Source organism: Delphinus delphis, chromosome 3, assembly GCF_949987515.2.
Source record: "Delphinus delphis chromosome 3, mDelDel1.2, whole genome shotgun sequence".
In the NCBI taxonomy this organism is placed as follows: Eukaryota; Metazoa; Chordata; class Mammalia; order Artiodactyla; family Delphinidae; genus Delphinus; species Delphinus delphis.
Genome location: NC_082685.1, coordinates 152706397 through 152733263, shown reverse-complemented (window position 1 = coordinate 152733263; position 26867 = coordinate 152706397). Strand labels below are relative to the sequence as shown.

Sequence of the window (26867 nt, the reverse complement as noted above, 5' to 3'; positions counted from 1 at the left end):
CTTACCTACAACAGACATTTCAGGAACACTCGCCGTATAAATTTCCTCTGGGAATGTTGGCTCATTGTCATTGATATCATGGATTTTGATCACAAACTCAGACTCCGGTTCTACCGGCCTCAAAGTTCTTCTGTTTATAGCTTGTGCGCGTAGAGTATAAAAGGCCTTTTCTTCCCTATCAATTCTTCTTGTGGCATGAATGTCACCTGTTTTTTCATCAATAATGAAAAGAGTACCAGCTCCATCTCCAGACAAAATATATTTGAGGGATCCATCTCCTTTATCTTGGTCTGAATGAAGCTAGGGGGAATAAAAATGAGCATATCCATAATAATGTCTAAAGATACATAATGCAGAAAGAATTCAAAGAAGGTCTCTCAGGTCATATCTTTGAAAAATGGGGTCAGTTATCTTAGTTCTTGAAATGAGAGTTGAATAAGTATGATCACACTCATCTATATACTTTAAACAATAGGACTAGCCTTTTACATATCAGTGTGATTTTTATTCTAAATGGAAAAAAGTAATAAAAATAAACCAAACACAGCTCCTTTCTTTGCTTTGCTCGGTAAATAACAATTTCCGTAGGCAAATAACTCCTGACAAAGACATAAGTCATTAGTCTTGATATGCTGGTGTAAACATTGCTTCTCTCATCTCTTTCTTTGAGTGGAAAATACTTTTACTCTCATATTATGCAAGAAATTTATTTCCTGTAAACTTATTTTTAATTATTGTATTTCTGTTGGGGAATTAGCAATATTTTAAGAACTGTAAGACAGGCAAAGTTGCATGAGACATGGCTTCTATGTTAGAAGCCCTACCCATCATTCTCTGATTCACACAAACGACAACAACTGCCCCAGAAATATTTGTGGGGTTCAGAATAGACGTCGATATAACACCTGCCTATATATTTTAAGTTATAAATCAAATTAGTAAACTATAAAATAAAATATGCTCTATCTAGTCTCCTACCTTGTCAAATCTATCTTCTTAACAACTGCAAACAACAAGTTCTGTGTAGAAACAATGCAATGTAGGGCAAGCCTTTTTCTTGCCCCCTTGCTTATGCCCACAACACTAATCTTCCACAATCTAGTCATCATGTCAAAGAGCTTGGCATGCATTCATGTGGATATATCAGCCTAGCCCACATCCCATCCCAGTGCTAATGCTTGCCCAGGAGCCCATGTGTCATGGGCAAATTCCATCTACAATTGCCCTGTGGTATCTGTGGGGGATTGGTCCCAGGACCCCCGTGGATGCCAAAATCTGAGGATGCTTGAATCCCTTACATAAAATGGCATAGTGTAGTAAGCCCTCAGTATCCATGGGTTCAGCATCCATGGATTCAACCACCCATGGATTGTGCACTATGTTTACCACCTGTGGTTGGTTGAATCTACAGACACTGAGCCCACAGATGTGGCGGGGTGATTGTATATAGTTTTTTAACAGATGCACACTAGGCCAGCCCTCAGGATTAAGGGTACATATAACAATGGGTAAATCTGGCCGTTGGTAGACTGACTTGGAGAAGAGACTCTCCCGGACCTAGAAGCAAGTTCAAGGATGTTTGGGGGGGAAATAATGGGTCCCAAGTACTTCAAGGATCGTCTGGAAATGGATGTGCAGGTTCCAGATGTGAATATCCCCATGCCTGTCATGGAATTCATACCCTGAGGGAGAGACTTAGCCATAGGAGGAACAGAGCATGGCTTTGTAAAACACAAGGATTGTAAGTTTTTCTCTAATTGTACCATCACACCAATAAATTTTTTTTTAATGCTAAAATCATGTTTCCTTATTTGCAGTAAGAGATTATGCTTTAAAATTTTTATTTTGCTTTTTATCTGATAAGAAATAGAAAAAGAATGTGTAGATTTTCCAAGTTTTGATAAAGCATGTATTATAACTTAGATATCATCATGCACATGTTGTCTTTTTTAAATTTGAGGTATAGTTTTACAATATTGTGTTAGTTTCAGGTATACAGCAAAGTGATTTTGTTATATATTCTTTTTTAAAATTCTTTTCCATTATAGGTTATTCCAAGATATTGAATAAAGTTTCCTGTGCTATACAGTAAACTCTCATTGTTTATGTATTTTATATAGAGTAATGTGTATCTGTTAACCCCATACTCCTAATTTATCCCTCTTCCTCCTTCCCCTTTGGTAATAAGTTTGTTTTTTATGTCTGTAAGTCTGTTTCTGTTTTGTAAATAAGTTCATTTGTAGCATGTTGTCTTTTTTAATATTCATACAAAATATAGTCATAAATTGGAATAGGCATACTGACCTGTAGCCTAGAAAAATAAAAACTGGAGACAATGTCCTTCCAGTATGCAAAATGTTATAGAGTTAGATATTTATCTGAGTAGGTTTGACTTTTGCTCTTTAGATTATTTAAATCAACAAAAATTTTCATCTATTTACCTGTAGAAGTATTACCCTGATTATATTCTCTTTAAAGTAGAATTTTGTTTCTTTATTTGAAAGTTTCTTTTTTCTTTATAGGTGCTTATATCAATGAACTTGGCTGTGAGAACAGTTTTATGTGGATATCAAAAATGTTTAACTGAAATAAATATTTAACCCCTCCCCAATATATTTTATTACTGGGTAGGTAATACAATATATAGGTAATACAATATATTATATACAACTGCTGGGTTTACAAAAGCAGTCTATATTTTTGTTAATGGTTTGTAATAATCAGCATTTAGCCATTAAATTTGGATCAAACTCCATTTTTCTGATTTTTGGATAAATAACTCAGTATTACAGATATAATAGGAAAAAAAACCTCCAAATAGATATGTACTTTGGAGAAAAAGATATAGAAGTCAGGCAACAAATAATTTTTTACTGCATTTTTAGTTATTCATAAACAACAAAGTAAGGTTGAGAAACAAGAAATATCTGCTTTTAACTAAACAGCTCTCAGAAGTAACATATGACTGTGTTGTCCAGGGAACTACTCTCAAAAAGTCACAAGAGGGGCTTTCTTGGTGGCGCAGTGGTTGAGAGTCCACCTGCCGATGCAGGGGACACGGGTTCGTGCCCCGGTCTGGGAAGATCCCACATGCCGCGGAGCGGCTGGGCCTGTGAGCCATGGCCGCTGAGCCTGCACGTTCGGAGCCTGCGCGTCCGGAGCCTGTGATCCGCAACAGGAGAGGCCACAGCAGTGAGAGGCCTTCAGTCTTGTGACTTTTTTTTTTTTTTTTTTGCGGTACGCGGGCCTCTCACCGTCGTGGCTTCTCCCGTTGCGGAGCACAGGCTCCGGATGCGCAGGCTCAGCGGCCATGGCTCACGGGCCCAGCCGCTCCGCGGCATGCGGGATCCTCTGGGACCGGGGCACGAACCCGTGTCCCCTGCCTTGGCAGGCGGACTCTCAACCACTGCGCCACCAGGGAAGCCCAAGATAGAAGCTTTTTAGTCACTGAAATGCACATAGTTGCTGGGAAATTTTCCAATTATATAAATGTACAATAATGTGGCAATTTTCCAAATGACAGATATAAGCATTGCATATTTCTTATTCTGTCCAGGAATCAAAATAGTTCAAGAAAAGATTATTGATATTATCAATCATCTGATCATATAACTTTGTGATTTGTACTGGACAGTTATGATGTTTATTGTCTATTCATTCAACAATTTTAATTGAGAAATATTTATTTACTCTCATAAGAATCAGGTAGTTCTAAAAGTAAATGAACAATTCCATCCTAGTGCTATGGAAGATTCAAACACAGTGTGTAATGGAATTTCACAGGATAGTCCCTAAACTAGCCTACAGGAATGAGTGAGGATTTCCTTAAGCATATATCACCTAAGTTACGTGATAAAGAAGGAGTAGAGGTTAAAACCTGGGAATTTTTTTTTGCATTTTACAAATTTTACACCTCATAAAGGACACTGGATGAATATAGAAGGTAGATTCAGAGTGGAGAAGGAAATAAGACAAGATGGGAATCATTAAGACCAGTTCTCTTCTAGTCGGTTAGACATGCAAAAAAAAAAGTTGCTAGTATAGTGATATTTTAATTTTTATAAAGCTCTGTTTTGGAATATGAATCACAGCAGGATTTTTACCTTCACTTATACTACAGAGAGTGAAAATTAAATCTTGTAATTGGACCACATAGGGTGGCAGTTTCCGTTGGATTAGAAAATTGAACATGATAGTTGGAAATCAAAGTGATGAGGGTTGGAAACTGGACTGTTGGTTTCGTGAGTCGGAAATGAAAAGATTTCTACCTTATAATTAAGAGAAACAAATTAGATCTATGAATTTATGTGTTTCTTTTAAGAAATCAGACGTAATAATTTTTTCTTGAACTGTGTGAGAGCCTGCATAAAAGAAAAGAAAAAGCATTTTCTTTTCTTACAGAGGAAACAATGGAACACTAACACTAGAATAAAAGGACAAAAATGACCATATTTGGGGGCTTGACATTAGTCTATGTTTATTGAAATATTATTTAAATAAACATATTTGAGAATTGGACAAGGAAAGAGACTGCAATAGATATGTACTATGAGGCAGAGACATGCATTTCTAGATGTCCTAAGACTTGGGAAGTTGCTTTCTGCCCTAGATGAACCTGATGGGAGACAGAGTTAACTACTAAGGGGTATGATGATGATGTTGATTTTCTAAAAGTTACAGAAAGAGAGCAATGGACAAAGTTCTTTAATTATAGTCCTCCACCTAAGCTCCCTCTCTCTTTTTCAAGTTTCTCTTTATTATTGTAATTATTTCTTCTTTTGCATACTCTTCCCTCCTTATCCTGTTATTGTCTCTCGCCGTCATTCCTTGTGTGTGTGATAAAATTTTATTTTACATTCCAACTCATTTACTAAGCAATGATCAGACAGGGGTTAGTCCTTATAACTGTAGCTTTCTCACTATTCTTCCTTTTTTCATTTGGATATTAGTTATCAATACTTGGATTTATTAAATATTTAATTAAACAAAATCAGCTGTTTGTGTTATTGAGAAGTGGGATTATGGATCAAGTGCTAAATGACTTAAAGCGTCTACTCTGAAATAAATTTTATATTGATTTGACCTTGTGCTATTTTATTATGTGAGATATTAAGGTTTCTTTAAACATAGAAAAAAATATCAGATTATTGTGGCTTTAGTTCCTCAGTAACCCCTGTTCTCCTGTGTGAAACATTTGGGCCACAAATCCTCAAGAAGAATTTTATGTTAATACTGACCTTTTCTTTCCTTCAAGAAAGCCTATTAAAAATTCACAACCTGCTGTGTTCCTTGTAAATTCACAAGCAGATAAAGGACATGGCAAGGTACATGACAATTAATGAAAACAGAACAACTGGTACTATGCTGAACATTTAAAAGTCATTTTCCTATTATTTAACTTTTTAAATTTGGATGTGGTTAGTTGTAACTCATTTGCTTATATTGATTAGTTTAATAATTAAAACTAAACAATCCACTGAATTTAAATAAATATTTTAACAACAAATTATTTAATGAAAGCCTAGTAATTTTAAATCTGGCAAGTTTTTATAACATTTCATGTAAAGCATTCATTTAAATATATTTGTCTAAAACGAAGTTTGTAAGCTAAAAGGGGTCTTGTGTCTTATATAGTCTAAGGCCATCTTTACTTTTAAGAGGAAGAAACTGAGATTCAATCAATTTTTTATCACACAGGAGTTAAATTAAGATTACACTTGAGGATCAGTGCTTTGTTGGTGGAACTTTTTCTTCTAAATATCAGTTCATTTTTATTTTTCAGTTTCTCACATTAAGTTTGGAAATACTATAAAAGCAATCAAAGTATTGATCTATGAAGTACAGGGAATTTAAGTAATTTGTTACCAAAAGGATAACTGATAAAAGATTTTATCTTATACTTTCCCCCTTGGCTGGAAGAAAAATGAACAAGTTTTAAAACGTAAAAAAACGTATCAATACTGCCAGTAAAAGTCTGATTACTAGTTCAGAGGAATTTATGTTGCTGTGTGAGATTCTTTCTCATTCAGAATACTGATACACTTTTAGATATTGGTCATCGTTGGTATTTGGTTTGATCCCCAACACTGGGAAAAGACAGTAGAAAAATCAGAATTATATTTGTAGAATTATATTAGGATTGTATTTATAATGGTTAGACTAGTTCTTTGAAGGATACATTTTGATAAATGAATCCAAATAACTATAAGATACACAATCTGAGTTTAACAATATCTGGTTTGTGTGTGTTCATTAACTTCAGAATATCAGAAATTGTTGAATAGATTTTCTAATGTACAGTGATAATTTTATGCCTGCTGTTATTTCAAACAGCCAATATAGTCTGTATTTGTTTTTTTTAAAAATCCAGAAAATGGCTAATATGCTATGCTATTCTGATACCATCATCATTAGTATTTTGCTCTAATTGCTCTAGTGACTAACATAATATCAAATGGAAAATAAGGCATTGAATCAAGTAACTTTAAGTTTGCATCCAATAAAAAAATACCAGTGAAGATGGTCTAGCACCAGAAAACAGCTGAAAGCATGTAAAAGCAAATAAACACAATCTGGTCAGAAATACATAAGCAGTTACTCATTTTGTTGAGACTAGAGGAAAAAAGGGAGGGGGGGCAAAACTTGAATTGGAGTGTGTGACATTTACACAGTAAGATGGAGCATTATTTTAATATTAATGATATAGAAAAATATACATCATTTTTTATGAATTGGAGAAAGTAGGCACAGACGGAACTTTCCTCAACATAATAAAGGCCATTTATGACAAACCCACAGCCAACATCATCCTCAGTGGTGAAAAACTGAAAGCATTTACACTAAGATCAGGAAAAAGACAAGGTTGCCCACTCTCACCACTCTTATTCAACATAGTTTTGGAAGTTTTAGCCACAACAATCAGAGAAGAAAAGGAAATAAAAGGAATCCAATCAGAAAAGAAGAAGTAAAGCTGTCACTGTTTGCAGATGACATGATACTATACATAGAGAATCCTAAAGATGCCACCAGAAAACTACTAGAACTAATCAATGAATTTGGTAAAGTAGCAGGATACAAAATTAATGAACAGAAATCTCTAGCATTCCTATACACTAATGATGAAAAATCTGAAAGGGAAATCAAGAAAACACTCCCATTTACCATTGCAACAAAAAGAATAAAATATCTAGGAATAAACCTACCTAAGGAGACAAAAGACCTGTATGCAGAAAATTATAAGACACTGATTAAGGAAATTAAAGATGATACAAATAGATGGAGAGATATACCATGTTCTTGCATTGGAAGAACCAACATTGTAAAAATGACTCTACTACCCAAAACAATCTACAGATTCAATGCAAACCCTATCAACCTACCACTGGCACTTTTCACAGAACTAGAACAAAAAATTTCACAATTTGTATGGAAACACAAAAGACCCAGAATAGCCAAAGCAATCTTGAGAACGAAAAACGGAGCTGGAGGAATCAGGCTCCCTGACTTCAGACTATACTACAAAGCTACAGTAATCAAGACAGTATGGTACTGGCACAAAAACAGAAAGATAGATCAATGGAACAGGATAGAAAGCCCAGAGATAAACCTACGCACATATGGTCACCTTATCTTTGATAAAGGAGGCAGGAATGTACAGTGGAGAAAGGACAGCCTCTTCAATAAGTGGTGCTGGGAAAAATGGACAGGCACATGTAAAAGTATGAGATTAAATCACTCCCTAACACCATACACAAAAATAAGCTCAAAATGGATTAAAGACCTAAATGTAAGGCCAGAAACTATCCAACTCTTAGAGGAAAACAGGCAGAACACTCTATGACATAAATCACAGCAAGATCCTTTTTGACCCACCTCCTAGAGAAATGGAAATAAAAACAAAAATAAACAAATGGGACCTAATGAAACTTCAAAGCTTTTGCACAGCAAAGGAAACCATAAACAAGACCAAAAGACAACCCTCAGAATGGGAGAAAGTGTTTGCAAATGAGGCAACTGACAAAGGATTAATCTCCAAAATTTATAAGCAGCACATGCAGCTCAATAATAAAAAAGCAAAAAATCCAATCCAAAAATGGGCAGAAGACCTAAATAGACATTTCTCCAAAGAAGATATACAGACTGCCAACAAACACGTGAAAGAATGCTCAACATCATTAATCATTAGAGAAATGCAAATCAAAACTGCAATGAGATATCACCTCACATCGGTCAGAATGGCCATCATCAAAAAATCTGGAAACAATAAATGCTGGAGAGGGTGTGGAGAAAAGGGAACCCTCTTGCACTGTTGGTGGGAATGTCAATTGATACAGCCACTGTGGAGAACAGTATGGAGGTTCCTTAGAAAACTACAAATAGAACTACCATATGACCCAGCAATCCCACTACTGGGCATATACCCTGAGAAAACCATAATTCAAAAATAGAATAGAACAAAAATGTTCATTGCAGCTCTATTTACAATAGCCCAGAGATGGAAACAACCTAAGTGTCCATCATCGGATGAATGGATAAAGAAGATGTGGCACATATATATACAATGGAATATTACTCAGCCATAAAAAGAAACGAAATTGAGCTATTTGTAATGAAGTGGATAGACCTAGAGTCTGTCATACAGAGTGAAGTAAGTCAGAAAGAGAAAGACAAATATTGTATGCTAACACATATATATGGAATTTAAGAAAAAAAATGTCATGAAGAACTTAGGGGTAAGACAGGAATAAAGACACAGACCTACTAGAGAATGGACTTGAGGATATGGGGAGGGGGAAGGGTAAGCTGTGACAAAGCGCGAGAGAGGCATGGACATATATACACTACCAAACGTAAGGTAGATAGCTAGTGGGAAGCAGCCGCAGAGCACAGGGAGTTCAGCTCGGTGCTTTGTGACCGACTGGAGGGGTGGGATAGGGAGGGTGGGAGGGATGCAGACACAAGAGGGAAGAGATATGGGAACTGTATATGTATAACTGATTCACTTTGTTATAAAACAGAAACTAACACACCATTGTAAAGCAATTATACTCCAATAAAGATGTAAAAATAAATAAATAAATAAAGACATCTCCTGCTAGAACTGCTGCTAATTCACATCTTACAGTGTCTCAACTCATACATTTCTTTTCTGGTACTGTAAAGATACCAAGACTACATTGAAGGCATTTATTTAAGCTTTCCATAAACACAGTTTTATAGGGCATTATCTGCTTCTCGACCATAAATGGTATGCATAATACACAGTAGACACATTCTTTCTAATTATTGTATTAGTTTTCCTTTCCAAAGAGAGTTATTGGGGAAATATTTTAGAGAAGGTTCATATTCTTTTAGAAGCCTGGCATCTTCCTTCTATAGTTTTGAAGATCACTAAATTATGCAGAGTATTCCCTTGCAGTGTGAAAATGACATTGAACATTTCACACCTTATTTTCCCCCAACTTGAAGTCTTTTTAAGCATCTTGGATTTATAATATGGGATTATGCGTAAATACATGTCTAAAAATTGTTAAGTAAATGCAAAATATTTAAAATCAAGAGATTCATTTTTGATTAATAAGGTCTACAGAAATCAGAGAAGAAAAAATAAAGGGTGATCATCTCTTTTTATGGGCTTCACAGGCAGCTGAGAATCCTTCCTTCCTTCTTTTAATCAAGAAAGGTATAATGATAGGAGGTATGAAAGGAAGGAGAGGGCTAGGGATATGTATTCACTGAAGGAGTTTATTTAAATAAGCATTTTTTGAATTGGATTGAACTAAACTAAATTGAGGAGGGTAATGAGAATTCTGTGTGCCATTTTAGGACTTAGAAGTTTCGGAGATTTTGCTACAGAGGAAGTATTTGAAGCTGTTGGGTTTCTAAGTCTTATTCATAAAGATGCTTCTATCTTGAAAACTATAGACAGACAAGTACATAATTGGATGCCCAAAGGAGAAGGACTAAGCAGCTGCCTGCTGTCGCTAGGGGTTATGGTCAAGACGGGGAAAATGAAAAGAGGTTTGGATCTTTACATTTGTTGGATTTTTTTAAGACACTGGCTGAAATGGGAATCTGAAAAAGGGCTATGAACGCTACCCACCCCACCCCGCTCCAAATCGTGCGTGTGTGTAAAATACAAAAAGAATGTTACTATGCGGTATCAGGGAGTACAAATATAGCCCTAGACCACTAAATTAAAAACTTCTATTCTAGGTAGATTTTATATGTTTTTCCATATACTCACACACACACATACAAAAGGAATTGAGAAATCAAGGTAGATGTTCTTCTTATGAAAGGGGATTGCTCATTTGGTGGAGGAATGTTCATATCTTCATCAAATAAGGAAACATAGCCCCCAAACTTATCTGACAATATCATGCCCCTACAACTTGTGTCCTTCCCCACTACCTTGATTTATCCACCCTGAAAATTCTTACTCATCGATAAAGATCCTATTTATATCTTATCTCCTATATGAGGCATTTTTTCAAACTCCTTTGTAAGGCTGAATTGACCTCTTTTTCCTTAGTGCCCCAATTATCATGTGCGTCTGTTTGTATGAATGTGTATATAGGTATTATATATATGTATATACATATAAAATTTTATAACCACTTCAAATTTTGAACTATTATTTTCATAAGTCTTTATGGAACTACAAATATATTTTGAGGATGAGAACCGAGTTTTCTATTCTTATGGACTCCTAACATTTCACAGTACATAATAAGGAATTATTTACTTGTAAAAGGAAATGGACATCAGAGTCAAATACCACAGACATGAGGAATAAAGAGTTCATTTTGTGCTACTTCTTTGGAAAGAAGTGAAATTCTTCTGAATGGAGTGAAATGGAATTAGAAGTCCGTAATGAAAAGTGGGGATCAGCGTTACTCTACAGTGAAAGTATAAATGTACATAAATAAAATCTTATTCTTCATACTGAAAAAGATTGGGGCTATAAATTAGCTATAAATTCCACTTAACTATGAGATGGTATCAGTGGGATATGATATATACATGGATTACCAGGAGACATATTTACATTTTTCAGTGAAGAGCCAGGGATAGAAATGCAAATCCAAATTTATCTCTAAAACCATATGGTAAGTCATTGTAGACGTCTGTAATTTAATTAAGAGTAGGATAAGGTAGTTAGGTAATAATAGCAGGATGACATTCCCACTGACAACATATAGAACATCCAGCTGGACTACAAAAAAAGAAAAAACTCACATTGCTAATGCCAAATTGCTGTGTAAACAATAGGAACTGAATGGATTAAAACCTGGGAGGAGAGGATTGTTCAGAGGTGAAGAGAAGACTTGCAGCTGCATTTTCCCCAGGGGAATATGCCAGTTCCGAGCCTGGGTTTGGAGGTAAGAATCTGTGATTGTCCCAAGAGGAAGGTAGTTCTGGAACACGAGAAGTCAGAAAAGAGTTTAGAGTTCACATGGTAGTGGAGTGAAAATACTGGGGAAGTGAAGGTCCCCAAATGCATTGCCAGTCTTTCCATAAAACATTTGTTGAATTATGAGTCTGTAGATGGCTAAGGGCCAGGCTGAAAGCTTCTGAAAGCTAGAATGTAATTGTCACATTCCCAGAGACTGGTGGTTCTTAGGTTCAAAAAAAAAAAAGACTCATGAGGAGGTGAAATTTGAAAGCCCTCCAGGGAATGTCAGACTGAACCTGAGGATCTACAGGGACTTTGCACCTAGGAGTGTTCAACAATTCTTAGTGCCTCTATAGGCTAAAAATACAGACTCACAGACTTGGTCCCTTGAAAAACGGTCACTGCCAGAGAGAAAAGAAAGCAAGAAATGTGTTGTTCTTCATGCAAAGTAGCAAAACATACAGATTATTCCCTGCTGGAGAATTCTGTCAATTGTTGAAGGAGCATCAAGCAAACGATTAAAGATCTAAACTGAGAATTTCTGAAGGGCAAAACTAAATATCCTGAGGAATTGGGGGGCAAAAGAGACAGGACCCACTCTCACTGGGAGGATTCACCTTCTTGGTAAAGGGGTAAACAGTGGTAGACGTAGGCTTACCAAATGGCAATTCAATCTGATCTTCCTCAATCCTTGATTGAACTGTAGTGATATATCATTTGTCTTCTAACCAAAGAAACAGAACCAATAGGAAATCTATATTTTTATATATATTATATATATATATATATATATATATATCCATCTATTTTTCTACATATCTATGTATTGTTTGGAGAATTTTAAGGAATTGGCTCATGGGATTGTGGAAGATGCAAAGTCTGAAATCCATCGGGAAGGACAGCAATCTCAAAATTTGTAAGAGTATATGTTGCAATTTTGAGTCATAAATCCACAGGGCAGGCCAGTAAGCTAGAAACTCAGGCTGGGTTTCTTTGTTACAGTTCTGAGGCAGAAGTCATTTTTCTTTGGGAAACTTCATGTTTTGCTCTTAAGGTCTTCAGTTGATTGGATGAGGCCCACCCACGTTATGGAGAGCAATCTGCTTTAATTATAGTTTACTGATTATAAAGGTTAATCACATCCAAAAAAAAAAAAGCCTCCATAGCAACATCTAGATTACTGTTTGACCAAACAACTGGTCATCATGTCCTACTTAAGTTGACACATAAAATTAATGATCACAGATGATAAGCAAATAATCCAAAAAACAATCAAAAAATTCTTTCCAGGGCTTCCCTGGTGGCACAGTGGTTGAGAATCTGCCTGCCAATGCAGGGGACATGGGTTTGAGCCCTGGTCTGGGAAGATCCCACATGCCGCGGAGCAACTAGACCCGTGAGCCACAACTACTGAGCCTGCGCATCTGGAGCCTGTGCTCTGCAACAAGAGAGGCCGCGACAGTGAGAGGCCCGTGCACCGCGATGAAGAGTGACCCCTGCTCACCACAACTAGAGAGAGCCCTTGCACAGAAACGAAGACCCAACACAGCCAAAAATAAATAAATAAATTTATTTAAAAAAATTTCTTTCCAGTGAAAAATAACCCATTATACATAATGTATGGTAGGAAAGGTTACTATTCATGCAAAAAGGCAAGATCGTATAACCAATATGAGAGTAAAAACAGAATAGAAACAGACTGTATATGATTAATATATTGTATTTAGCAGACAAAATTGAAAGATAACTATGCATAATATATTAGAAAATGTAAGGAAATAGTGGAAAGAGCAGATGAAAAATGGAGATTGAGAAAAAAATCAAAAGAACATTCTAAACCAAAAATACAATGCCTGGGGCTTCCCTGGTGGCGCAGTGGTTGAGAATCTGCCTGCTAATGCAGGGGACACGGGTTCGAGCCCTGGTCTGGGAAGATCCCACATGCCGCGGAGCAACTAAGCCCGTGTGTCACAGCTACTGAGCCTGCACGTCTGGAGCCTGTGCTCCGCAACAAGAGAGGCCGCGACAGTGAGAGGCCTGCACACCGCGATGAAGAGTGGCCCCCGCTCGCCATAACTAGAGAAAGCCCACGCACAGAAACGAAGACCCAACACAGCCAAAAATAAATAAATTAATTAATTAAGTAAAAAAAATACAATGCCTGACATTCATAAATCTATAGATAGTTTTTACAGCAGATTGGATATATAGTAAAACACAAGGTTAGTCTGTTGAAAAGTAAGCAGAGATTGCCATCAAGGAGTTAGGTATATAGAAAATACAAATCTGAAATGCAGAGAGAAAAAATTATGAGAAAAAATAAATAAGATCACTGGATACCTGTGAAACAGAATCAAAAGTTGCAACACACATGAAATTGGATTCCCAGAAAGAAAGGAGAATGGAATGCAAATTATATTTGAAGGAAAAAATGGGTAAGAATTTTTAAAAACTGATGAAAGATACCAAGAAACAGATTCAGTAAAATCTGAGAAACTCCAAAAGCATAAATAAAAGTAAAACAACAAATAATCCCATTATAGTCATATTTTTGAAATTTGAAAACATAGAGAAAACTGTAAAAGTATTTGGGAACAAAAAAGATACATTAACTTCAAAACAGCAAGTCTGCCTGTTTCTGAAAAGATATGATGGAAGCCAAAACATGATGGAAAGACATCTTAAAGCAGTGATGGAAAATAATGAGCTACCTGAAATTCTACACTGTGCAAAAATAGGCTTCTCAAAGGAAGTTGAAATAAGTATGTTTCTGGACAAAAACTAAGGGTATTTACCCCAACAGGTATTCAGTAAAAGGAATATTAAATTGGAGTTTTCACAGAAGAAAATGATCCCAAATAAAATTTGTGGAGGGAATGAAAACACCAGAACTATAATTGTGTGGTAAATATAAATAATTACTGAATATACAAAACAATAATAGTAATACCTTTGGATGCTAGAATAAAGTACATGACAATAACATAATAGAAATAAAGAAGAGGGAATAAAATTTTAAAGGATTCTAAATTTAAACTGGTTTGTGAAAATACATTGAAATGTGCAGTTCTGATATGCACACTTTTCTGTATGATTATTATTCCTCAATACAAAGTTAGCATAATTTATCTTGATGTCTTCCCACCTTCCATCGGACCCCACCACCTTCACCCACTACAACGTTAGGCTTGTAAATCTGGCTATAATTCCCAAAGGAAATGGATGCCAATATAATGGAATATAAAGAAAAACAGAGAATAATAAAACAAACAAGTGAGTACCAGAGTTCCATAAATGTCAATATTTTGTAAATTTATGTTGGATCTTTTTGCTTTAAGAAAGAAAATAAAATTAAAATAAACTGTGATTCATTAGTTGAAGTCTTCTTTGCCCTTTCATTCCTTTCCTTACATCTTTATACACATCATCATCTTGAAGACTGTGTGCCTCTTTTCCTTCCGTATTTTATGTTTTTGCAATGTGAGTAATAGCACTTATCCTAAACAGAATGCTTCATCTCCACCTTTCCCACAAATCAACTCTTATTTTAGTAAACTGCATGATTATCAAGCCAGTTTTTCAAGCTAAAATCCTAGGGGCCATTGATTCCCCCACCCCAACTCTACCTATTTATTCCATAAGCAAATCTTTTGGACTTCAAATGTTTTTCCAACTACTTCTCACAGCCTCCACTGCTGTCATTCCAATACAAGTCACTGTAATCTGTCACTTAAGTTTCCACCTAGTCTCCCCACCTCTATTTCCATCCTTCCATGGTTACTCTCCACCCACTAGTCAGAGTGATCATTTAAAAATGCAGATCGGTACAGCCACTACTCTGCTCAAAATCCGCCTGTGGCTTCCCATTACATTTAGAACACAGTCTGAACAACGCCTTACCCTCATTTACAACATTCATTGTGAAGTAGTCCTGGCCTGTCATGCTGGCCTCAACTCTTTCCATTCTTCCTTTAACCACTTGAACTCACACTGACCTTCCTATTTCTTGAACATGCTAAGTTTATTTCTACCTCTCGCTTTAGCACTTGCTATTTCTTTGAATGATACACACTTCCTCACTTAATATTTATAGGTGATTTTGTGTATTGCTTTTGTGCTTTCATATCTTTTTTCCCTTTGTTTCTCTCGCTCTGTCATTTTCTTCTCAATTTGTTAGAAATTCTTTATATATCTGAATATTAATAATCTGTTGTTATATCATTGCATGTTTCTTCTTTTAGTCTGGGATGTTTCTTTTAACATAGGTAATAGTTTCTTTTGTCCTAGAGAATGTTTAATTTCAATGTAGTTAAATTTATCAATAATTTTATGCTTATTCCTTTTTGTACCTTATTCAAGAATTATTACCTAACCCAAAGTCATACTTATGTTTTCATATAATCTGTTCACTTTTAATATTTTTAAAGCTTTTCTTTGACATGTAGCTCACTTTTACCATATACACACATTGTTGTGTGTATGTATGTTTGTGTGTGTGTGTGTGTGTGTGTGTGTGTGTGTGTGTGTGTGTGTGTGTGGTGTTAGGAACAGTTCAACTTTTTCTAGTAAGGATTTACAACAGATATTTATTAAACCACTGATCTTAATTCCAACTCATCTAAAATTTTTCTATATAAGCACAGGTGTGTTTTATTATTTATTTATTTTGACCATTATGTCGACAAGAAGAGCATGGCCAAGGCCTAGCGCAGGCTGCATCACGCTGCTAATGGTGACTGCCTCCCAGCTGAAGACCATCATGGAGCAGGGCCTCAGTTCACTTTCTCCAACTGCCTAGTGCTGCAGACTTGCATGGGCACGGTATTCATCTTCCTCGTCAAGTACGACCTCAACAACCTGGCTACTGGCCTGGTCTTCAGCATTGTCGTGGTCAACTCTCCCTCATGGCCTTTGGTGTCTAGAAGCCCATGATGGATGTGGTACCCCTGGATCATGCTGGGCCATAGACATCCAGTCCCCAGAAGCTGCCTCGTCCTTGGGGCCAACCTCTCTGCCCGACAGTCTCCAAACCCCCAGAGCCAGGCAGGCTCCCACTGGACTGCACCCCAGGATGAGCCACATGTGTCCGGCCACCCCAGGCAGCACAGGCCTGATCCGGACCTTGGTTGTTCCTCCTGGATCATGGTGAGGTGAGGCCCAGAGGCGGGACTGGAGAGCCCCTGAGAAAGGTTTTGGCCACTCACAGATATGCTGCAGGTTCCAAGATGGGCCGCCAGGGATCCACGGCTGGCCTGGGTCTCAGGACATTTCCAGAGGGATGAGAGACAAACAAAAATTTCTATATAACCACGGGTATACTTTAGAGCCTTCTATTTTGTTCCATCTGTCTAATGTCACAAATATAGCATTATTACTAATAACACATTCAATTTCTGAAGCTCTGCAATGATTGTTAATACCCATTCAAATAAGTACCCTTCCTTATCTGTCCTTTAAAAAATTGTCTTGAGAGTTCTTGGTCCTTACCACATGTAGTTTTATATCAGCATGTTACTTTCTACTAAAAAAATAAAGAACAAAAGTCTTGCTAAAAATCTGATTGGAATTGCAATGAATTTACAGATTAAATTGGAGAGAGTATCATCTTAAACATGAACACCTCCTATTCTCAAAAATTGTGTATATGTCCAGAGCCTTAGCTGCACAGTAGAAATACCTGATGGAGTTTTTAAAAACCCTGATGCCTGTACCATACCCTAAGTCAATTAAATAAAAATTTCTGGGACCTTTCCATGGGTCCTGAAGTTAACATGGCAAGCTTCAGCTTCTTCGGATACCTGGGCTGGGGGGCTATAATAATTACCATACTAATCTCTGATTGCTGATCTCTTAGGTGCTTTAATACCTCACTGAAACTACAAGCTCATGTCCACAGTGGTTTCATGTTGACAGACTGTATATTTCCGAAAGCTTAAGGTATTTTATAAAGAAAAATGCCATGTGGGAACTTTGAAGCATAAATCTGCCAAACATCTGAATAAAGAATTCCTCACCTGGTATGTAAGGGAACTCCTCACCACCACTATGACAAACCAGGAAAAATGGTTCCACCTCAGCCCCTCAGAATTTTCCCGGCTTCAGAAATATGCTGACTGGGGGTGACTTGTACTCGGTTTTCAACGCTTCACTTGTGTCTGCTGTTTCTTAAAAACAACCAGCTTAAAATAATCAACAAGCCAATGAGGTATATTTTGGGGTTGTACATTTTGTTCCTATTCAGCTCCCTTCTAAAACTCAACTTTCATTTCCTTTAAATGAAAGGTATGTGACAATGACCTCCAAATGTATATATGTAACCCAATCCTCTCCCCTCAACTTCAGCTCTAAATATGCAGCTGTCTAGTTGACATCTTCAGTGGGATGGCTTATTGATATTTCACATTTAACAGATCCAAAACAGAATTCTTGTTTCCCTTCTGTTCCATCAAAATAAAACAAAAATTAAATTAAAACACATTTATGTTACTCCCTTAAAGAAAAAAAATTTTATATATCTCCATTTATTAAGGACATATAGCTGCCCTTCAGTATAATTTTATATTTGTTTTGATATCTAGCTCACTTTTTCCATCTGAATTTGTGGGACTCATTGTTTGGTCTCTAGAGACCTAAGGGCACTAGTTGGACAAGTCTATAAAGCCTTTGGAACTAAACTTCGATGGGTACAAACAAGTGTTATCCACTAAAGACATGAGATTGAGATATGGGGCATTCAAATGCTCACCCCAAAGCTCCTTGAGTCCATTTTGTCCATCCCTCTCCCCCAAACGAAAAAAGTTACATAAATTTCTAGGAGTAACTGGTTACTACAGCCAATGGATTCTTGATTTTGCTGCCCTTGCCAAACGTCTGATGCCCTCCTTCCAGACACCACCCAGAGCCAATTTCCTGAGTTTCAGAGGCATTAACCTCCTTTGAAGCCTTAAAATTAACGTTATCCACACCCCTAGCTCTCAGCTTACCTAATTTTGACAAACCTTTTCATCTTTACTGCCATGAAACTAATGGGATTTTAAGACAATCTTTTGCCTCTCAGATACATCCTATATTTCTCATGCCAGTTAGACCCTGTGGCATCAGGTGTCCAAACATGATTTCAAAAGGGGTCAATCCATGTCACCTATTTGGAGTATTTTGGAATTTTATAAGGGCCAGGAGTAATGCTTCTGGCTATTTAAGTCCAGTTTCATGACAGATCTTTCCTAAAGTCCTTTATATGCCTAAATTTTTATGCTTACTGGCATCACTAAACCTTCTATTCCTGGGTTAAGTGAATATTGTGGGAATTTACATGAATGATCTGATGCTGTGACCAGCTAATAGAAGAACTAACTAGTATCTTGGAGCATACGGCCAACAGGTGAAAGGGGCATGATCTCCACCGACTGATAAGCCTTCCATTCCTCTCAACCAGGAGACCAAGTGTACATCAAGGTATTTAGAGGAAAACACTCACTGTCGACCAGCTGGGAAGGACCTTACAAGGTATTGCTAACCACCTAATCTGCCAACAAAATAAAAGAAAAATCCTCCTGGATTCAGACAAGCCACACCAAAAAATACCCCATATCACCTGACAATTGGGAGACAAACCCTACAGGTGATCGATCTTAAAGTAAAGCTTTTCTAGAACCAATCCCCAGTCTCCAGAAGCAGGTGGCATTATGAAGTAGACAACTTTCCCCTAGATCAGGGATCAAGAAACTTCACTTTTACCTATTCCCCACCTTTAAAGACTCCCCATACACAAACCAAAAAAATAAATAAAACAAAGAAAAATCACTTTTTCTTATTAATGAACATTTTTTTCTTCTACATTAATTAACCATTTATTAGAAGGCTGACTAGAGGTTGCTTATTTCTATCTACTGTCCCTCTACGCTTCCACTATGGCTCTCTTTCAACCTATGTCTTGCTCTTATTAGCACTTACTTTTTCAACAGGTCAGGGGCAAACCAGACACTCCCTTATGCCAGTTTACCAAACCCTGGTCATGTTAACTAATCAAGCTGACTGTTGGTTATGTCAGCATCTATAGTGCAAAAGAATCTGAACTAGTTTTCATTCCTTCCAGTATGGAAGGTGGAGGAACAGGGTATGGTATCCCATCAGTCTGCCTCTTCTTCTAGTGAGTTATTTGGGCCCAGGAAAACCTCTCTAGAAACTCAAGGACTGTTTCTTGCCCTGATAAAGACAATAGGTGAAATCTTTTCCCTTGGTATTGAAAACAGATGTGCCGCTGGACCTTTCCTGGTGACATATCAGGGCAATATTGCAGTCAAACTCTGTGGTTTGATTCCATGGATGGCATATTCAAACCTATCAAGGAGATGAAAAGTGGCTCCAGCACTACCTTTTATGGCACAGATGTTTGCCAAATCACCCTTGCACGAGTTGGGGGTATCTCAGCTCCTCCTCTGATTAGACTGTCCAATACCCCAAACTATACATGGATAGACCAAAAATCTGGATGAACTTGGCCAGATGACAAAACTAAGCTTTATAGTTGCCAAAGCCAAACTGCAGGCCTCCTCTATCAAATATTCCACAGCTTGTTCTGCTCTTATGAACTGACAGGAGTACATGGAAAGTAGAGATATGCGGATGCTAATTGTCCTAGTAGCATGTAATCCCCTGATCTAGGAAATTATAGATTCCACTCTTGCTTTTGAAGCACACTGATCTTTTCATCTTATGTGGTGATAAGATATGTAAAAGGTTCCCACCTAAATGGTCAGGATGTTATGGACTCAGATACTTAGCTTTTTCTGCCACCAGAAAACTCTACCTTAAATACCAGCCAAATTACAAACTTGAGCTCCTTTGTCCATAAAGGTATGCCACATAAATGGATTAGATGAGAAATCATAGAAAATCTGCTTGTGTATCAACAATCCAAGTTCTTTGTAGTGCTGAGGACCTTATTCCCAAGCTTTGGAACTCATGCATTGGAAAAGACGACCTTAAAACTTTTTACAGTAACAGAACCAGAGTTCAATACCACTACGTGAACTTTAGCACTGCTCCAGTCAGTAGTGAACCGCTTAGCCTCTGTTGATCTCCAAATCACCATGCCCATAATAGATACACTGACTGCCCAGCAAGGAGGGAATTATGGGGGAAAATGCTGCTTCTATTAATTCAAACGGGACAAATAGTATCTAACTTACATCTGTTGAAAGATAAGATTAACACTTTCCATCAGATAAATGAAGCAGAGCCATTTTATTGGACTGATCTATTCCTAGCATTGGGAAGCTGGTTTAATGGGGTGTGAGGAAATGTGCTTCCATTGGATCCTTTTTGTTTTTTCATTCTCATTTTAATCTATGTTCTTTTCTCCCTTTGCAGATCTCTTACCTTTCAGCTACTAAACCAATTCTGCTCTCCACAGTCATCAGCTAAGCTTTAAATATGTGAAACTTCCAGGGAAGTTTCAGAGGAGGGGCCTGATGGGGGTCAGGGCAGGCTGCTCCCAAATATGTCACTTTGGTATATTGATTATTCTGAATTAAAGTTACTCAAGAAACAGTTGTTGCAAGAAGGACACTCGGGCCCTCCGTTGTCCCCCTGAAAGCTGGAAATAAATCCCGCATGTGAAGCCTGCCCTCCCTGAACCTGGAGGGTAGAAGGCATCCTTACTGCCAGAGATAAGGAATTCAGGACCAAGAAGGCTGTGTAAACAAACCTTGTTACTTCTTCATTAATTTACTACCCAGAGCCCAAGCCCCTTTGTTTTTGCCAATTCTTCACAAATTATTGTTTCTTTGTCTAAAAAGTATAAAAGCTGTTTGCTTCAGTCACATCTGTGAGCCTCATATCTTTAGGACTCTGGTACATCCAAAATTAAACTTGTTTTTCTCTCGTTAATCTGTTATATGTCAATTTAGTAATTAGGCCAAAGATCCTAGGAGGGAAGAAGGGAAATGTTTTCTTACCCTAAATATTAGTTTCAAACTTTCTTTGTAAATATAATTAAGGTAGTCTTTTAAAAACACAGAGTTGATTTTGGTTCTATTCCTCCAGCCCCACAATGATTAATTTTCCTTTCCAACACAATATCTTTGACCCCACTCTTACTTTCTCCTTTCTTCACAAACACGAATTGTCTAAATTCGTTATTTTCTGTGTGTTTTTTTAATTCAACCACAAACTCTTCCACAACTGCCTTAATTTCCTCTCAAGCTGCTAACATTAAACAGCTTTCATCTTTCTGAAGACAATCTCCCAGAACCTTCTGACATGTTCCAAAAGGAACTGTTTGAGATTCAAACTTTGCTTACAGCTGTTAGCCTCTGATTTTTCATCAGAATCCTTTGCCTCTCCAGTCTTTAGTATGTTTTCTTTTTTTGGTTGTTTTTCACTCTGATTTTTGATGTGAAATCCAAATACTGAATTGTACATGTATTCTCTTGTTGGACAATAATATCCAAGGCTGGATATTATTTTTCTTGAGGATATGGAATACAATACTCCATCATCTTCTTCATATTAATATTGCTGTTAAGAAATCTGTAGTCTTTCTGATGCCTGATCTTCTTATAAGATCCATGGATCTATTTTTCTCTGGGAGCTTGTAGAATCTTTTGTTTGTCCAGATTTCTGAAAATGCATGGTATCGTTCTTTGGTGTTTGTATATTTCTATCAAAATTGCAGGTTACACACCAGGCCTTTTCATTCTTCAATCCCATACCATTCTATTCTAGAATATTTGAATGAACTTTTCATTGATATGCCCTCTCTTCCATTTTTCTTATTCTGGAACTATTATTATTCAGATATTGATCCTCATTGTTTTTCCCTTTAATTTCATTATCCTTTAGCTCTGATTTTCCGTCTCTTTGCCTTCTTGCTTTACCTTCTAACTTACGTTCTGAATGTTATTCTCCACATCATCTATTGAGATTTTTATATTTATCATCCCTTTAAATTCCAAATACAATTTTTTTCTTCTATGTAAATTCATTTTTTTAAAAAAATTCTTTGTATGTAGCTGATAGTATTTTCCACAGGTGATTACAACAATATTTCCATTCTATATCCTATTCTAAGAACTTGCTACTCCCTAATCCAGAGGAAGTGCCCAATAGCCTTCCTCTTGAAGCCCCAACAAGAGGTAGAATCTAGTTCCTTGCCTCTTGAATCTTGTAATAGACAGAATGTAGCCAAGGTGATAATACATGATTTTCGAGACTGAGTCAGAAAATGTGAAGAGACATCTGCTTTGTGAGCTATAACACTTGGACTATACCCCTGAGCCACTGAGTAAGCAGTCCAGCTGTTCTGAAGTTACTAGACTCTGAGGAACCCCTCAGAGTAGAGGAGAGACCACATGGAGAAACACAGAGACTAACAGAGAGAGAGAGAAAGGTCCAGCCCACTCAAGTACTCTATTTTTCCACCTACCATTTGCCTGGAACTTCACAAGAAACTCTAAGCCAGACACACCAAGCCAAGTCCTTCTGAACATCCTGAACCACAGGAACTATACCAAATAATAAGATCACCGTTGTTGTGGTAAGTCATTAAATTTTATGGTGTTAGGCAGCAATGGCTAGCCAGAAAGGTAATCTATTTTATCAGTGAAACATATGTTAATTAATATTGAATTTTATATTAATCCTACATACCTGGAAACTGGTGCTTGTTCATGAGTTTTTTCACTACATATTCTCTAATTCCTTCAAACTGCTTTTTCTCCCTATTTTTCTGTGATTTATAGTAACAGCTTTCTTCAAATGTCTTGACTGATACTTCAACTAGATATATAATGTTTTGTACAAATAATTTTTCTCTCAGAAAATTTTAGAAATTTTGACATTCTTTTAACACCCAATATTGTTATTGAAAAGTCTACTCAGAACCTGATTTTCATTTGGTTATAGTAAAAAAAAAAAAAAAATCTGGTTATATAGTATTTACACTGAAGATCTTGTCCTTGCAGTTTTAAAGGCTTGTGATAATAATTCTAGAAATTAAGCTCCTTCACTTTAATGTTTTATGGAGTCCTTTCAGTCTGATCATTGATGTTTTTCCTCAGCTTGGGGAAAAAAATATTATATTGTTTAATATTTGATTATCTCTACATTTTCTGATTTCTTTCTCTCTCTCTTTCTGTCTCCCTCCTTCCTTTTCTTCCTCTTTTTCTACGTTTTCTATGAGAAGCTTATTAGACATTCTGGATTAATCTTTGAGTGTTTGATTCAGATACAAATTTTAAATCTGCTTTGATTATTTATAATTTGAAATAAAATTTTTGTTTCAAGTAAGTCTTTTTTTTTTTTTTTTTTTTGCAGTACGCGGGCCTCTCACTGTTGTGGCCTCTCCCGTTGCAGAGCACAGGCTCTGGAAACGCAGGCTCAGTGGCCATGGCTCACAGGCCCAGCCGCTCTGTGGCATGTGGGATCTTCCCAGACTGGGACACAAACCCGTGTCCCCTGCATTGGCAGGTGGACTCTCAACCACTGCGCCACCAGGAAAGCCCTCAAGTAAGTCTTTTTATAAAAATGTCCTACTTTTTTTCACTTTCTTAGAAGATATAATTTCATATCCTAAAGTTCTTTACTTTTCTCTGACTTATTTCTTGTTCCCCAGAGAGTGATGCTCTATTTATTAAATGAAGTTCTTCTCTTTTCCGTGTGCTGTGGGATTTTCTAAAGTGCTAGTGACATTTTGTTATTCTCTTAAATTTGTGTAAAATGTTCATTAGAAGCTTAAATGACTTTTCTTCTTCCTTACAAGCCTAACTATTAAATGACCCTGAGGACTACACGTTGTCCAAATGGGATTGTCAAGCAGCCAAGCAGTTGGTTGCTGCTAGGCTGACTTGCCCCACTTCCATAGATTTGTCCACTAAAGACATAATAAGCCAAAATTGATTTAGACAGTTTATTACTGTAAGCAGAGCAGGCACCTTAAGCTTCATGATTGTATGGTTTCCCTTGCTTCCCAGATCCCAAGGGCTGATGCAGCATCACAGATCCACTGTGTGTATTGTGGATCTATGTCACAGGAAATCCCCAAGGGAATTTCTAGCACTACCTTAATTTCCCTGGGATGCAAGCTAACCCTCATCAGGAATCAAAGGGAGAGGTTTTCAATCTACTGTCCTGGAACATTGCTGGTGAGTGAGCTATTTTCTATTTGTACTATTCTGGAATGTAAATTAACCTAAGCAAATTGGCTGTTAATACCTGAAAGTGAAGAAATGTGAGAGATTTATGAAAAACTGTCTTCCAACAAGGATAGGATCTGTCTATGGGGATTGAGAACTTCAAAATAAACTGTGCAAATGAGATGCATGATGATGATAAGCTCCCATTTCCACTACTGTACCCAAATACTGGATATTAGTAACACCCAATATGAGAGCCATAATCACTTCTAGGAAGATATCTGATTGGATGTTTTGCTTATACTTAGTCGAGGTGGGAGGTGGAGGAGTAGGAAGGAGAAGATATCAAGGTGGTAGATTGTTGAGGAGGAAGTAAACTAAACAACCAATGTGTACGAATTAAAGTTGAAAATAATACAGACTTGCAAATAATACTCACTTTCATCTCAGCTTTCTCCCATACTACTCTCATTAATGTCCACATCTATTCTGTCAATGGGTGGAACTATCACCGTGACCCACTGCACTTTTAGTTGCCCGTAAAATCTTCATAATTTTTGTTCATCTGAAATCTCATCAGTTTGTTCCCTGTGCTTCTTATCTATACATATCATTTTCTTCTTCTTTATATGGTAAAGGAAATAATCAAGAGTGAGCTCCCTCATATGTAGGGGACTTACTGTATTAAATAAAATATAACTGTGAAGTTGTGTTTTTATTCTTTTGCTGTAGAATCTCCAAATTTCAAGGATATTTAAAATCTACAAAATGTAGTAGTTGTTTTGTATGATTAGATCAAGAGGTCTTTTTCATAAGGTTTAATTAAAATCACTATGCTCCATACTTGCTGAAAAATCTCTCAAAGGTCCCTTAACCACTAACGGTTAAAAAACATTTTGATTGAACTACCCATTAAATGTAATTACTTGGATGATTTTTTTAATTTAATGAATAGAAAATTATAAGGAATAGATTTAAAATATTAATACAATTTAATAGAATATTTAATACATCTTTATTACAAAGCAGCCCACTGGTCTATAATAGAGATCAATGAATGACAGTATGTATGACAATCTATTAATAATTGAACATAATTTCTTATTATTATTATGCATTGATAATTACTACACAAATTACTATTTTGTTGTTTGCAAAAATATTTTTATATATGCTTTCATATTCGAAATGATTTAAAACCAAGTTGATAAGTTTTTTTGTGTGTTTGTGGGTTTGTCGTATATGGCCTTTATTATGCTGAGGTAGGTTCCCTCTTTGCCCACTTTCTGGAGAGTTTTTATCATAAATGGATGTTGAATTTTGTCAAAAGCTTTTTCTGCATCTGTTGAGATGATCATATGGTTTTTATTCTTCAATTTGTTAATATGGTATATATCACATTGATTGATTTGCATATATGAAGAATCCTTGCATCTGTGGGATAAATTCCACTTGATCATAGTGTACGACCCTTTTAATGTGTTGTTGGATTCTGTTTGCTAGTATTTTGTTGAGGATTTTTGCATCTATATTCATCAGTGATATTGGTCTGTAATTTTCTTTTTTTGTAGTATCTTTGTCTGGTTTTGGTATCAGGGTGATGGTGGCCTCATAGAATGAGTTTGGGAGTGTTCCTTCCTCTGCAATTTTTTGGAAGAGTTTGAGAAGGATAGGTGTTAACTCGTCTCTAAATGTTTGATAGAATTCACCTGTGAAGCCATCTGGTCTTGGACTTTTGTTGGAAGATTTTTAATCACAGTTTCAATTTCTTTACTTGTGATTGGTCTGTTCATATTTTCTATTTCTTCCTGGTTCAGTCTTGGAAGGTTATACCTTCCTAAGAATTTGTCCATTTCTTCCAGGTTGTCCCTTTTATTGGCATAGAGTTGATTGTAGTAGTCTCTTAGAATGCTTTGTACTTCTGTGGTATCTGTTGTAACTTCTCCTTTTCCGTTTCTAATTTTATTGATTTGAGTCCTCTCCCTCTTTTTCTTGATGAGTCTGGCTAATGGTTTATCAATTTTGTTTATCTTCTCAAAGAACCAGCTTTTAGTTTCATTGATCTTTGCTATTGTTTTCTTTGTTTCTATTTCATTTATTTCTGCTCTGATCGTTATTTCTCTCTTTCCTTCTACTAACTTTGGGTTTTGTTTGTTCTTCTTTCTCTAGTTCCTTTAGGTGTAAGGTTAGATTGTTTATTTGAGATTTTTCTTGTTTCTTGAGGTAGGCTTGTATTACTATAAACTTTCCTCTTAGAACTGCTTTTGCTGCAACCCATAGGTTTTGGATAGTCGTGTTTTCACTGTAATTTGTCTCTAGGTATTTTTTTATTT

General features: G+C 36.6%; 1 protein-coding gene across 2 annotated transcripts in view; it reads right to left on the bottom strand.

Annotated features, from left to right (window-relative positions):
• LOC132423657 (cadherin-10) overlaps positions 1-26867 on the bottom strand; it is a 189045-nt gene that overhangs the window by 57047 nt on the left and 105131 nt on the right. For both annotated transcript variants that reach the window (XM_060009642.1, XM_060009643.1), the window contains exon 3: positions 6-300. In XM_060009642.1, coding sequence (XP_059865625.1) covers positions 6-300 — 295 coding nt within the window. The remainder of the gene's footprint in view (positions 1-5; positions 301-26867) is intronic.